At 34.1% G+C, this 16964-nt stretch overlaps 1 protein-coding gene across 1 annotated transcript in view; it reads right to left on the bottom strand.

The window, feature by feature from the left end:
• LOC127869858 (chitin synthase chs-1-like) overlaps nt 1-16964 on the bottom strand; it is a 44090-nt gene that overhangs the window by 27040 nt on the left and 86 nt on the right. Inside the window, exons 2-4 of the mRNA XM_052412517.1 lie at nt 16432-16485; nt 15871-16029; nt 13967-14095 (exon numbers count right to left, since the gene is read on the bottom strand). Of these exons, the coding sequence (XP_052268477.1) occupies nt 13967-14095; nt 15871-16029; nt 16432-16468 (325 nt within the window). The 5' untranslated portion in view covers nt 16469-16485. The remainder of the gene's footprint in view (nt 1-13966; nt 14096-15870; nt 16030-16431; nt 16486-16964) is intronic.

Below are 16964 nucleotides of genomic sequence, written 5' to 3'. Positions count from 1 at the left end.
TTGGTCGACACAATTTGTTTTAACATAACAACCATAATCTAGAATTTTGCATTTATTGAAGATTTTTAACCAAAGTGTCTTGCTTATTTAGGTTTTCGCGTCTGATTACGGCCACAACTTTGTTTCACATAGTTCTAAATTTAAAGTCTCTATAACGCTCAAAACCAACGAAAATTTCGTTAAGTATTTCGTAAAATAAAGTTAACACCTTAAAAATCAGTGTTCCTTATAGCAATAGCCAAAATTTCAACGCTAGATGTGGTATGATTACATAGATTTTTGTAGATACAAAATGCTCGTTTTTATTTATTTGTGACCACAATTAATTCCTGCGAATATATCTATTCAAACGACACACGAACACCATTTTAAAGTTCATGTGTCTTATGAATAGATATGCAAAACAATAATAAAAACGAGCATTTTGTATCTACAAACATCTATTTTACCAGACCACATCTGACGTTGAAATTTCGGCAATTGCCATAAGGCATACTGATTTTTAATTGGTTAAGTTTATTTTACGAACAATTGTACGGAATTTTCCGTTGATTTTGAATAGTAATGTTACTTTAAACCACTTGCGTTCAAGGGTTGTTTGTTTTGCTTTGCGAAACAACCGTTGACGGCAACAGATTATATTGTGTATGTTATTATCTCGGGTGGATCGATTGGGCCAAACGGTATTAGCCTGTTTTGAATATACATGTAGTTTTTCGCCGGTTTTAACAATTTTAGTGATTCTCGTGTAAACAGCATAATGTATAGAGTTTTGTATGGCAAGGTGTATATGTCGAGGTGTATCTAAAATACACCAAACATGGTATGTTTAGAAAAGGTACCAAATTCGATGCATATCGATTCAGTACCATTGGTTTTGTCTTTTGTAAGATATATACTTTTAATGTAGACTAGGACACCACCGTGACTAAATCCAGTCCGATTTTTCTTTCAGGGGTTAAACATTTGTGAAAATCAGATATGTGGGACGTTTCGGTAAGCCATGTTTCTGTGAACGATATAATGTCGAAATCCTTTAATTCGTTTTAAAACATTTCTTAATGACACTTTGGACGTTGCAGTTCATGAAGGATACATGTATACTTAAATCAAATGATTGAAAAGAAGAGGTATGTGATGTGAATCTATGTGGCGAAAGGACCGGGATTAGGGTGGATGTCACGTCATAATAAGATAAGTAGAAACATAAGCGAAAGCACACCCGAGTTAAGAAATCGTGAGTTAAAATAACACGCATGTCAGATCGATATTGGTGAATGTCTGAGATTATTATCTGTGAAGGGGTATACGGTGTTAATGGTCTGGCGACCGTAATGGTTTGCAGATGATGTAGGATAGAATACATCTCCACAGGAAAGAGGACCATGGTGCATAAGAAAGAGATTACAAGATGGCATTTGTATTTGAATCGCATACGTGTCGTGTATGCGCAATGCTTGCAAGTCAAACTGTAATTCATGGGCTGAAAAGCATTGGTGTTAAGCACGAGAAACAGTAATTAAACCATCGACAGTTTTGATAAGAATTTAAATTGATACCAGACTCTACGAGATGCTCCAAAAAGTTTAGTGTAGGGGGATAGGAACGAAGACAGGAAACAAATGAGAGAAGCGACGATGCATGTCTCGCGTGTCACTATTAAAGTAAGAGTGTTTATATAATACGAATGGAGTTGTGTTTAAAGTTTGTGATTAAGTGTTCTAATACAAGGTAGATGCCTAAAGGCCAAATTAGTCAATATTGATTGAATCACTGGTGAGGCGAATGAATTATAAGGACCAGTTTACTAAAGTAAGTACCCTTAGCCTTGTTTAATATGTTGGTCCTTTTGATATAGAACCCGCATCATTGCAGCTTTAGTACGAAAGCGATAAACCAGGACAACCGTCTGGTTTAATTGGTGTACTTACGTGTGCGTGCGTGCGTATGTACTTGCGTGCGTGTGTGAATGAGTATGGTAGTGTGGATCCATTAATATGTGTGGCAGATGTGCATGTGCGCGTGTAAGATTGTAAACGAAGGCGGCCGTGAGAGAGGACGATATGGTTCGACATGTCAGGGGAGACTCCAATTTAAATCAGACATGTGATTTTTTTTAATGTTATTGTCTGATATATTTCCTATATTCAATATGTTTGTGGTAGTCTTTATTTGTTGAAAATGTTATCTAGCTAACAGGAGTGTTTTCATGGTAACGTTTGCCTAATATGGACTCCGTGGAACATAGCCAAGTGCTAATGACCTACTTATACATCCCGGGAGTAAATGAGCTATTTCTGACCAACCATGACTAGCATCGGCGAAAAACAATACATAACTTGAGTATATAATTTATTCACGTAGGGTTAGATAACTAATGTACCTCCATGTCATTGGAAGAGGTGATCTGCTCCTGTTGGAAGTTATCCTTGTACATTAATAGACCAATAGTATTTAACCAACTGTCGATGTCTTCCTTAAACCAAAAATAAGACAACACGCATACGTGCAATTTGAAGATGTTTTAATACATTGGTAAAAACGAACTTTCAAGAAAATATGGATATCGTATCGACTAACTTATAACAAACGGATTGAAACAAATTTTTAAAAATTAAATTCATTTCATTATTTAATACTTACCTGCTATCCTATAGCTTACTCCCTTCCAAGGGGCATTAACCCATCCTGAACTTTCACTGGGAATTCGGCCACCTCCATACCGTAATACAGGCCAGGTTAAACATAGTGCAATGCAACCTAGGCAAAAAACCGGTAACCAACGCTCAATATTCTTTCAATATATATACAAAAATATTAATCGAATAGCGGGGTGGGAGGTGGGACTTACCGATAGCAGGTAAGTATTTAATAATTAAAATCAATTTTATTTTTAAAAATTTGTTTTAATGTCATAAATACTGACCAGCTACCCTATAGCTGATTTTGTAGCTGAGGTGGAGGGTTCGTATATATTTTCCCATCACAGTAGAACCTATATAAAGGGTTATCAGCTTATGATAGCAAAACCCAAACAGGGATTTTCAGCTAATCTTCGTTTGAACTGTATTATTTGGGACTTCTCGGACAGAGAAAGTATGTCAATATCGTAAGAGACACTACCGTTAGTGAAATCACAACGAGACCAACCATATACAATCGTATTGTTGGCACATCAGACAACGAAGATAAAAACAAAAATTGAAAAAGGTGGTCGGATTCCTCCAGAAAAACAGCTTGGAGCACGTTAAAAAGTGGGATGTGATCAATATACACTCACAAAACAGACAGAGCTCTTAATTCATGCGATCATATCCTAAAAAGGAATTAATTCTTAGATTAGAGATAAGAGTAAACCTTCCAAGTCAAGGTCTAACCCCAGTGTTTTTTTTTTGGATGAAATATTCGGCGTTATTCGGCCCCATTCCCCAATCTTTAGAGTATATATTTTTTCCCCAAATATTTTTAAATTTCCCCTCTCGGAAGTGTTATTCAATTTTAATCAATACCTCATTTAAATACGTCTTTCGTTACGAATTTACTACAATTTTCGTGAACTGCATGCGCGTGTTTACTTTATTTTAGCCTTTACCGCAAACCATATGTAGTTCACTATCACGACTTTCGCTTTACGACATCTACCGCAAACCATACGTATTCCAACATGTCGCACAACAACAAAAGCTAATGTAAAAAAAATTGACAAATCTGTTTTAAATTGATATTCTTTTCAAACAAGTACAACTTAAAAGTCAGTCTTCTTCAAATACCGGCAGTGAAACGCCAGAAACGTCCGGTCAACAGAGTGTTGAAAGACTGTTTAGTTTGCTCAACCTGCTTTGCACGCCACAGAGAAAACTTGGGGAAGCTACACTGGAGTCCCTGATCAGACTTTGTCTGCACACGGAGAGACATGGTGAAAAGAAGGTCACCAGAATAATTGATAAATTGATAAAAGCCCAGAAATGTTGAACTTTGAACATGAACATAACATGTTTATGAATAAAAGAGTTTGAATTATGTTTTTCTCCCTCTGTATGGTGAATTATAGTGTTAAAACTTGATTTTGTACTGTTACTAGCTAAGCATAGAAATTTCCCCCTGTTCCCCTTTTACGCGCGAATTTCCCCCCCCCCCTCAGGGGACCCGACCCCCTTCCCCCAAAACTGAATAAAAAACACTGAACCCTGATAAATATAAGCTGCATACACATCTCCCCCCCCCCCGTTTTTTAGGGAAATGAAGAGTGTCTTTTGAAAACCTCGAATGGCCTACCACCGATGAGATAGGACTTCAAAGCCTCTATTGGTCATAGAAGTTTATCCTCATCTTCCTGTCAACCAGTTTAAGAAACACTGGAAAGTTGAGGACTTTAAAAGCCATATAGAAGAGTAGATATTGAGCAAGGAATCATGGCTGAAAAAACAAAGTGAAGACGACATTAGATCCACTGAAATAAGTCGTATTCAACAGAAAAAGCATGAATTCACTTCTTCGTATGGTAAAAAAAATAGTAAGAAAAAAACCCATATAAAAATTATTTAAGAACTGTAAATAAGCCTGATGAAATGTTAATAGGAAGCTTATTAATCAATGCAATAACACAACCCAAAACCTCTTAAAATGTAAGGGAACGAAGAACATAATGTCGAAGTTCCATAATTGGATCAGTTCCAAAAATATGTAAGACAGCACAGAGTTGTGATGACTTATAAACACTAAGTACATGTATACGAAAGCATAATCTGTACCCTTTGATTTGATGGAGATAAAAACACATTTCTTATCATCAAAGTAACAGATGAGAAAAACTTCTATGCATCTAGCGAATACCCAGTCAAAAAAGAATTCCAAAGAACCTCATATGCAGTTCTGATGTAATTATCCTTGCAAAAGTAACAAGGATTGAAGTTCTAACAGAAAAAAAAACGTTCTTCTGTAGAGACAACTAAAAATGGTCAGACATGTAGTGGTACATGTTTGGATAGGTATAAATATGTCCCTCCGAGATATGATATTTGACATGTGAAAAAGTTTCCTGAAATAAATTGTACAGGGTACTTAAAAGGTCGTAGAACCATAATACCATGGTTCACTAAGTAGATACCATAAACATATGGCAAAAACTTACCAAGATATTCCAAAACTGGCAAATAATAGAATAACGTAAGTATCCAGTTTATGTCAAGTGGACAAATGTTTAATAATCGCACACACTGCTTGATCGATTTTTCTGTGAACTGCATTAACGTTGTTAGTATTTACACTGCGATCTACGATCGCATTTCGCTCATTTATACTAGTGTTAGATGAGAAACAACGTTGCTCAAAAATTATTTTGCATCTACATGTACGCCATTTGCAAAAACACTGGCGCGCATGCGCAAATCAAATTTCATTTAAACCAAACGGAAAAAGAACTGCAAGACAAAACATCCAACAGGGCGTTGAGAAGACCTGGTATGTGTAGGACGATAGAGAAAAATTAATGTTCTTGCAAATAACGAATAACTTCCTGGCTTCCAAATACAAGGAGTGATAATATGTTCACGTCTGTGTCTGGAAGTAAACCACGACCGATGTGTGTTAGTTGATTTCAACACAAAGGAGTCGTTAAAATGTTTATAGATAAAAAAACAGTTAAAAAGAATGCTCGCTTTTCAAAATGTTGGTGTGCATATGATATTTATTAGGATACCACATAGTGGAGAATATCAGAATAAGTGGTTCCAGGTTATCTTTTGGCCCCAACCTTCCCTGATCACATCTGTATAAGATGTAAGAAGGTTGCGGTATAAGAAGCTATAATCCTACCAAGATAAACTTATAGTGTAGACACCACTCAATAGTGGGAAGTAAATACAACAAGATGGAAATCTGTGTCATTGAATAATCATGAGATCAATTCCAATAAACTTTCGAACATGCAATGTCGTAGGAGCAATAGTAAAGCAGAAGTTGACACGAAATGTCTCTTTGCTAATCATGCTAGAGGCACATTGTGTCCCAACTGTTCCGTGACAGTGACTGCAAAGTCCGTATCCGACAGGTAAGGTGTGTTAAAATTTTAACCTAAGGTTCTCGAAATTATATTATTGATCAAAAAGTAATGTTCGACCTCAATGTTAGATTCCGAGCTCGCTTCCGCCAAACAAACTGCAAGACCAATAGTCTGCATGTAGTTGGCTGGGATAGAAGTAGAAATAACAGACAGATGTATTTCACATTCTTATAGTATCAGGAATTCATATCCAGCACCAATGCGGATTAGCTGATAAGGAATTTCAACCATAAACCAAATCAGCTTAGCTGATTTGAAAAATAACTGTCGTCAGTAGAACATTAGTATTAAAAATACAAAATGTCATGGGGATTGTGCAATCTATTAAATATTGGATTCAATAGAATCATAGCAAGGGTTATACAACTAGAAATATAGAAGATAACCGTGGCTACAAAATATGACCGATGAAAACACCAGGGGACCGTTTCTTAAAACTACGTACGTTCAAAAATCATGCGTAAGTGCAAAACGTTCAGTTAGTAGCGTTTCTATACACTTCGAAAAGTTACGTTTACCGTATTTTTGCACGTAAAGTGACGTGTGCTCAAAGGCTCACGTAACTAACTCAGTTATTTTGTGTAAATATGGCGGCGTTTGTACCGATATTTCGCAGACGCGAACGTCTTCCTTGAATTTATAAGAAAAGAATCATCCCAATTGATGAATTAAGAGATTCGGAAATCGTTGAACGAAATAGACATACACGTGAAGCGAAAATATATGTGCACAATTTGATCAAATATGATATATCGCCATTCACTGAGCGCAACCATGCGTTGGATTCGATGGATTATCCTGTCTTGAGCATAGCTGATATTACTTTGCTGGGAAACACTTTAGGTGATCCGAAAAAGGTTGTACGAGGATATAACAAAAAGACAACGCAGTCTTTCAAAAATGCTCTGCACAATGTGTAATTGTTATAATTTAAAAGCGTGGTATAATGCAAAATTATTAACAAGTGAATCATTAGTTTCCGGCAATAGTCGACAGAGTGGCCTTTGATTTCAGTCATTTTCGAAAGCTTGCATAACATTTCGTGTAATGTCATCTAAAATGTACTTTCTTTTTTAGAAGATTATTTATTCAAGTTAATCAAATTGTTTTTCCAGCCATGTAGATGATTGTCGAAAAAGGTTATTGGACTGCGATTTCAACCCACAATAAGTAGGTTTCATCATTACGTAATGATATCTATTTCAGTTTTAGCTTTAGCATACATTAATGACAAAAGTTACAAAACAATAATTAAGTTTCAAATATCTATACATAAATATCGATTTTATACGGATTAGAGTGCCAGGTTAATAATTTTGCATTATACAGAAAACAAATATCTATTTCAGATTTCACCATTTCTACGGTAAAAAATTGTAAACAAAAAATACGCGCTATCTTGGAAATGACTTCATCGAGAAATTAATTATATGGTGACCTGTCGGAGCCTATTGAATTCAACATAAGTGTAACGCTTAAATACAAAGACTCATTGATTTTGAGAAAAGAAAAATAACCGTTTTTGCGTCGTATAAAGTTGGGTGCAACTTATAGTACACAATATTTGTTTGACTCGTCCAAAACGTTGGGTGCGAATGCATCCAACGCATCCCCCTGGCTAAGGGTATGGAAAGTAAGTAGCACTAAAAAAGGCATTTATAATAGGTCTTTAGACATGGACGTTGAATTAATACCTTTATAAGAGTAAATAGGCATGGACTTCTATAAATTCTATTATTACAGTTCAAAAGACATTGAAGAGTATTAAAACTTTTCGTAAGTGTAAATAATATACATTTCAAGAAACAGAAACTTCTACACTGAACTTTATTTGACATGATTGTATAGAAAATACGTGTGTGCAAAACATATTACAATCACAACAACCATAAACGATTACTATTAAAGCAAGAACTACGATCCGTTTAAGCAAAAATTATAAACCAACATTACAAGAACAATACAATTTGATAACACAAATATAAGTTATTGTGCCGAGAAAATAACGTCTATGTATTGTACATTTACCTCCTAGAAATTTTAGCCCATCATGTTGCAAATTGTTATGTCTTATTCTTTGAAAAGGAACACAAGAATTTTACTTAAACACTTATACAAAGCGTAAAACGTAATACAAATTCATGAAGTGATGTGATTCAACTGACACGCAGATATGTTTACAACACAATTTTAAATAGTAAATTCATCATCAAAATTATAGACAATCTTTTGCAGTCATTTTCCGAGAATTTTCATTTAGTCATCGTAATATTTCATCAGTGTGTCAGAACATGTTTATAAATGTAAACAAATTGAATAGTCTTTCCAATAGATTTTAATCTTCATAGTCTTAAAACATTTAAAAATCTGTTGATGCTCTTAGACGTTTTCTCGCGACAGCAGCGGTTGTTGCTCTTCGTGTTTGACGACACTGTTAGACCGAAGATTCTGAATGGTTTTGTTCACTTTCCATTTGCGCATTTGACCTTTTTTCATCGGCTTTATCACTGCAAAAAAGTGATTTCATTTCCGCACTTTAAAACATCTCATGAAACTAAATTTGAAGGTCGAATGTTCTTATTTTATGAAACCATGTCAAGTTTCCTTGTGATGTAATGAATCGAGCAAAATAAAATATGCGTTCTATTAAATGCGTTTGAAAAAAATTCATATGTATGTTGGTTCTTACTCATTTTGAGACAATAGCTAATGCATAATTGCGTTATTGAACAACAAAAGTTCTCAATTGCACGTTTTTTTAATTTGAAAAACCTTCTTGTTCACATGACCCATAAGAAAAAGGTAACATCTGATTCCCGATTTCTGCTTATGTAAGTTTAAATTTAAATATACATATAAATTAAATACGAGCCTAAAATTAATTGTAAAAACATAGTTTAATGAAGCAATCAGGGCATCATGTGATTCTCCTAATATTGACATTGACCAATGTAGATAAAATTCTACATTTACCCATTATATTTGTATACGTTTGTGAATGTTATCAAATATATGTTAATTTAAAATACAACAATACATCATTTATATAAATTCATATTTGATATCATGTATCCTAAAGCATAATCTTATAATCACACACACACAGACTTGTGCACTTTTCATTGCATTGAGATCAACGATAAAAAAACAAGTTAACCATTTAAAAACACCTATAATTTTCCAGTTAATATTCAGGGGAGGTATGAAAATAAAGTCTCCCATACCTGTTATTCTGCGCGCACGCGGCATTGTATTTGTCACCAAATCGGTAGGGGGCGCGAGCTAAAAAGTGGGTAACGGTCGTGAGGCGGTGAATGATCATGGCGATAAACTGGATAAAAAGCACAAAGCTGAATATCACTAGTACCACCAGACCTGGAAAACAAGCATTAAACATTGTTCAAAGGTTCTTACAGAGAAATATGCTAGCTTGTACACAAACAATATAATTGTTAAAAAAATAGTCTTAATAAATGCACAATAAATTAAACTGCGCAAATAAAACACCATACAAGGCAACTGTTAATCATATATTAAGTGCTAAATCAATGATATTTTTCGAAAATGAAATTTAAATTGTGATACTATTTCTTTTCAGTTGTGGTAATGGAAGGTGTTCATTTTCGGATTTTTGAAAAAAACAATAATATGCTAGTTATGTTACAACAACATGTGTTGATCTAAACTATTGATGGTATATTTGGTGGCTCATACTTTTCACATTTAGTGTATCAAACTAGTTAACAGCAGAATTGGTAAAATAAAAATTCTTACTGAGATAACTCTGATATGCTTACCGACTGGATTACTATTTGCGACACTGAGTAGCTTCCCCTTAGTGGCAAGGGTGTAAATCAAGACTATCAAAATGGCATCGAACACGGCAAAAATAGCGATCCATTTATTGCGCAATTCTGCTAAGTCTCCTGTAACAACATATTATATTTGTGGTTTACCGAAAAACCTACGACCGTTGTTTGCAAGATAGATCACGAATAGAATAAAAGTTAATGATTTGATGATCGTTTACATGTTTTATGCATTGCAAATCGCTAAAATTAATTACCAATGTGGCGTTAACTTAACCACGTGTCTTTATTAGATTTATACAGATTTAACCCAAGGTCGAATGTTTTCTTCTATTTTATTGACCACCCTTATCAACAACACATTTTAAGAAATATGCCTATTGTAGTCCTATTTAAAAAATTCAGTCTAATTCAGATATGTTAATATCAACGCGGAGTGTTTTTAAATTCTGATGATTGTGGCATTTTCCAGTAATTGAATTATTCCTTTTTTCATTTTCATGGATAACCATCACCATAAGAAGGCGTTTTAGTTCACGCTGATCATACGGATACTTCGATTATGGGTGGCACTTCGATAACAGAAAAAACCCAAGTCAGGTGCGGAAGATAAGTTCCGCATTTTTTTATGACCCAAATATTAGATTTTGAGACATGGGATATGGTTGAGTAGAGCTTTGCCAACAATGAGAAAATTCCATCGTTATACAGCATCAGTTGAACGATCAGCGTATATCTCAACAAAATAAAAATACTAAGAAATATTTAAAAAAAAACTGTTTGCTATTCCAGCATGTAGAGTGATAACTGTGCTTCAAATACTGAAATGTTGATAGTATTGAATCTAACAAGAACGAATATAAAGAAGTATTAAATAGCTGGTGTGCATAATGCTGGAAACACTTAAAGGATAACGGAGACGTCGGATAAGGGAGACTTTCAACAAATCGGACACTATGATATCAAAGTTGTAACTTTACTCTCTTCTTTAAATAAGTTTATTTACATAATGACCATTCTTGCCAAAGTTTTGAAATTTTGATAGAATTCAATAAAATGTGAACTAAGATAGAGCGTTTTTTATGTGGTATGCGTGATGTTGTGGACACTTCGATTCCCAATCAAGGGCACGTCTTGTAACAGAAACTTCTAACAAATTGGACACTCTGATAATGTTAAGATTGGCGAGAGTACAATACAACTGCTTTACCAAGGAAGCAAAAATCGAAAGGACTTTATATAAGCGTTTATTGTTACAAACGATATATTTGATGAATCGAGCTTGCGGTCCCTGGCTTGTGAAGTCAGTAAGTCATTTTCGGAAGCTTGCATAACATTTCGTGAAATATCATCTAAAATGTACTTTCTTTTTTAGAAGATTATTTATTCAAGTTAATCAAATTGTTTTTCCAGCCATGTAGATGATTGTCGAAAAAGGTTATTGGACTGCGATTTCAACCCACAATAAGTAGGCTTCATCATTACGTAATGATATCTATTTCAGTTTTAGCTTTAGCATACATTAATGACAAAAGTTACAAAACAATAATTAAGTTTCAAATATCTATACATAAATATCGATTTTATACGGATTAGAGTGCCAGGTTAATAATTTTGCATTATACAGAAAACACATATCTATTTCAGATTTCACCATTTCTACGGTAAAAAATTGTAAACAAAAAATACGCGCTATCTTGGAAATGACTTCATCGAAAAATTAATTATATGGTGACCTGTCGGAGACTATTGAATTCAACATAAGTGTAACGCTTAAATACAAAGACTCATTGATTTTGAGAAAAGAAAAATAACCGTTTTTGCGTCGTATAAAGTTGGGTGCAACTTATAGTACACAATATTTGTTTGACTCGTCCAAAACGTTGGGTGCGAATGCATCCAACGCATCCCCCTGGCTAAGGGTATGGAAAGTAAGTAGCACTAAAAAAGGCATTTATAATAGGTCTTTAGACATGGACGTTGAATTAATACCTTTATAAGAGTAAATAGGCATGGACTTCTATAAATTCTATTATTACAGTTCAAAAGACATTGAAGAGTATTAAAACTTTTCGTAAGTGTAAATAATATACATTTCAAGAAACAGAAACTTCTACACTGAACTTTATTTGACATGATTGTATAGAAAATACGTGTGTGCAAAACATATTACAATCACAGCAACCATAAACGATTACTATTAAAGCAAGAACTACGATCCGTTTAAGCAAAAATTATAAACCAACATTACAAGAACAATACAATTTGATAATACAAATATAAGTTATTGTGCCGAGAAAATAACGTCTATGTATTGTACATTTACCTCCTAGAAATTTTAGCCCATCATGTTGCAAATTGTTATGTCTTATTCTTTGAAAAGGAACACAAGAATTTTACTTAAACACTTATACAAAGCGTAAAACGTAATACAAATTCATGAAGTGATGTGATTCAACTGACACGCAGATATGTTTACAACACAATTTTAAATAGTAAATTCATCATCAAAATTATAGACAATCTTTTGAAGTCATTTTCCGAGAATTTTCATTTAGTCATCGTTATATTTCATCAGTGTGTCAGAACATGTTTATAAATGTAAACAAATTGAATAGTCTTTCCAATAGATTTTAATCTTCATAGACTTAAAACATTTAAAAATCTGTTGATGCTCTTAGACGTTTTCTCGCGACAGCAGCGGTTGTTGCTCTTCGTGTTTGACGACACTGTTAGACCGAAGATTCTGAATGGTTTTGTTCACTTTCCATTTGCGCATTTGACCTTTTTTCATCGGCTTTATCACTGCAAAAAAGTGATTTCATTTCCGCACTTTAAAACATCTCATGAAACTAAATTTGAAGGTCGAATGTTCTTATTTTATGAAACCATGTCAAGTTTCCTTGTGATGTAATGAATCGAGCAAAATAAAATATGCGTTCTATTAAATGCGTTTGAAAAAAATTCATATGTATGTTGGTTCTTACTCATTTTGAGACAATAGCTAATGCATAATTGCGTTATTGAACAACAAAAGTTCTCAATTGCACGTTTTTTTAACTTGAAAAACCTTCTTGTTCACATGACCCATAAGAAAAGGGTAACATCTGATTCCCGATTTCTGCTTATGTAAGTTTAAATTTAAATATACATATAAATTAAATACGAGCCTAAAATTAGTTGTAAAAACATAGTTTAATGAAGCAATCAGGGCATCATGTGATTCTCCTAATATTGACATTGACCAATGTAGATAAAATTCTACATTTACCCATTATATTTGTATACGTTTGTGAATGTTATCAAATATATGTTAATTTAAAATACAACAATACAACATTTATATAAATTCATATTTGATATCATGTATCCTAAAGCATAATCTTATAATCACACACACACAGACTTGTGCACTTTTCATTGCATTGAGATCAACGATAAAAAAACAAGTTAACCATTTAAAAACACCTATAATTTTCCAGTTAATATTCAGGGGAGGTATGAAAATAAAGTCTCCCATACCTGTTATTCTGCGCGCACGCGGCATTGTATTTGTCACCAAATCGGTAGGGGGCGCGTGCTAAAAAGTGGGTAACGGTCGTGAGGCGGTGAATGATCATGGCGATAAACTGGATAAAAAGCACAAAGCTGAATATCACTAGTACCACCAGACCTGGAAAACAAGCATTAAACATTGTTCAAAGGTTCTTACAGAGAAATATGCTAGCTTGTACACAAACAATATAATTGTTAAAAAAAATAGTCTTAATAAATGCACAATAAATTAAACTGCGCATATAAAACACCATACAAGGCAACTGTTAATCATATATTCAGTGCTAAATCAATGATATTTTTCGAAAATAAAATTTAAATTGTGATACTATTTCTTTTCAGTTGTGGTAATGGAAGGTGTTCATTTTCGGATTTTTGAAAAAAACAATAATATGCTAGTTATGTTACAACAACATGTGTTGATCTAAATTATTGATGGTATATTTGGTGGCTCATACTTTTCACATTTAGTGTATCAAACTAGTTAACATCAGAATTGGTAAAATAAAAATTCTTACTGAGATAACTCTGATATGCTTACCGACTGGATTACTATTTGCGACACTGAGTAGCTTCCCCTTAGTGGCAAGGGTGTAAATCAAGACTATCCAAATGGCATTGAACACGGCAAAAATGGCGATCCATTTATTGCGCAATTCTGCTAAGTCTCCTGTAACAACATATTATATTTGTGGTTTACCGAAAAACCTACGACCGTTGTTTGCAAGATAGATCACGAATAGAATAAAAGTTAATGATTTGATGATCGTTTACATGTTTTATGCATTGCAAATCGCTAAAATTAATTACCAATGTGGCGTTAACTTAACCACGTGTCTTTATTAGATTTATACAGATTTAACCCAAGGTCGAATGTTTTCTTCTATTTTATTGCCCACCCTTATCAACAACACATTTTAAGAAATATGCCTATTGTAGTCCTATTAGACCTATCAGTCTAATTCAGATATGTTAATATCAACGCGGAGTGTTTTTAAATTCTGATGATTGTGGCATTTTCCAGTAGTTGAATTATTCCTTTTTTCATTTTCATGGATAACCATCACCATAAGAAGGCGTTTTAGTTCACGCTGATCATACGGATACTTCGATTATTGATGGCACTTCGATAACAGAAAAAAACCAAGTCAGGTGCGGGAGATAAGTTCCGCATTTTTTTATGACCCAAATATTAGATTTTGAGACATGGGATATGGTTGAGTAGAGCTTTGCCAACAATGAGAAAATTCCATCGTTATACAGCATCAGTTGAACGATCAGCGTATATCTCAACAAAATAAAAATACTAAGAAATATTCAAAATAAAAACTGTTTGCTATTCCAGCATGTAGAGTGATAACTGTGCTTCAAATACTGAAATGTTGATAGTATTGAATCTAACAAGAACGAATATAAAGAAGTATTAAATAGCTGGTGTGCATAATGCTGGAAACACTTAAAGGATAACGGAGACGTCGGATAAGGGAGACTTTCAAATAATCGGACACTATGATATCAAAGTTGTAACTTTACTCTCTTCTTTAAATAAGTTTATTTACATAATGACCATTCTTGCCAAAGTTTTGAAATTTTGATAGAATTCAATAAAATGTGAACTAAGATAGAGCGTTTTTTATGTGGTATGCGTGATGTTGTGGACACTTCGATTCCCAATCAAGGGCACGTCTTGTAACAGAAACTTCTAACAAATTGGACACTCTGATAATGTTAAGATTGGCGAGAGTACAATACAACTGCTTTACCAAGGAAGCAAAAATCGAAAGGACTTTATATAAGCGTTTATTGTTACAAACGATATATTTGATGAATCGAGCTTGCGGTCCCTGGCTTGTGAAGTCAGTAAGTTACCATTATATTATATTAATTTTTACCACGGTTCTGGCAGTGCTTCAAATACTAAATGACATTATTGTCGTTTAAATCTTCATAAAGGCTCGTATGCAGTTTATTGGCGGGAGGCAAACATGTGCCAGCGATCCTGTGTATAACCAGGTCTTAATTTCCTAAGTCATATGGTTTTATAACGGATTTCTCTTGAATAATCGCTTTATAAAAAAATGCGCATTGTGAGGCAAGCTACAGACATGTCCTTTTATTTATGACGGTTACGAGCTTAGGATGTCTTTAGAAACTCGCATTTTAAATAATGTCCCTTGAAAACAAATACAAATGTTAGTAAGTTATGCCCATTATAAGAATCGTTACTTTTCAAGAAATTGCACAATGCTTACCTCTGACGGTGATGCTTCGTAAGTGTAACATACCGCTTAAGGAGTGATTGCCATTGAATACCAAGTTTAACAGACAGTTTTGTTGAATTATCAACGTTTTACATATAGTTTTTGCATAATTACAATTTAGAGTGATTTGTATTTGAAAGAAAGAAAAGTAATGTTCAAGACTGATCAACCCTTGAAAACTCACTTTTAAGATCCTTCTCTAGGCCATATGCAGTGGACTGAGGCACAAGACGCAAGTTTAGTAAATTGTGCCAAAAATCATGCTCTTTCTGGTTGCTTTCACACATTTTTTTAATGTTAGACTTATCCAGCTCTTTTCGTGCCTCAACAATCTTACGTTCACCTGAAATCGAAGAGTTATAACCCTTTGAGAATTCTTGGAAACATATGGTCTTTTTTATTCTGTTCAACAGTGGGAGACACATTGTTACATTTCCATAGCCCTGTAATTAAACTTGTAGCATTTTCTCGCACCAATGAAGAAGAAATGATGCGTATTTCCAAGTTATATATTGCAAATCGAAAAACATCAGGCATAGACATTCGTCACCTTCTTTATTAAGTGACCCAATATCAGGCTTGCTCGCCTGAGAGCACGAGACACGGCAATGTCCTCAGAGGAGATAATACACGTGATGTGATAAGCGTATTATGTTTGTGTTTGTATTAGGTAAATAATCCGCAAGTAATGTTCATGTGTACACGGTGCACTTTAACAGCACATCTTGCAAGAAGCATGTCTTACCGGATGTTGGGTTCCGCAGTTTTGCAATAGCATGCATCAATCGCTTGATGTGACCTGAAGGTACATATCATGACGTCATGATTGTTAGCGAATTAAGAGGACACGCATAAAGAGCATATTGGAATACAGAAACACCACAAACTATCACCAGGACAGACATGTTTTTAATCTGCTAGTATTTTAATTAAAGCAAGTGTCCAAATACATATGTCATTATGTCGAACGGGACATTAAACAAAAATATATACATATGTCTGAGAATAGTAAAGGCAAAGATTTGGGATTAAAACGGGTTGAAAAGGCTTGCTGAATGCGTAGCCAAGATATAATCACAATACACCTGCGTTTACACCGGTTAACCCGCGAGCGTGTGTAAATTAACATATTATTGCTGAATTGTTTACCATTTTTCAGATTATCAAAAATACGATATCTTTAGGCACGATTGAATAAATTAAAAACAAGTATCAGCTAAATAACTACTCGTTCTCAATATAAGATACTCGTAGTATAAACTTAGGCAGCCGGACTGT

The sequence above is a fragment of the Dreissena polymorpha genome, chromosome 2 (genome assembly GCF_020536995.1).
Source record: "Dreissena polymorpha isolate Duluth1 chromosome 2, UMN_Dpol_1.0, whole genome shotgun sequence".
Taxonomy (NCBI): Eukaryota; Metazoa; Mollusca; class Bivalvia; order Myida; family Dreissenidae; genus Dreissena; species Dreissena polymorpha.
Note: the sequence above shows the minus strand (reverse complement) of the source record. Positions and strands in the feature narration are given on the sequence as shown.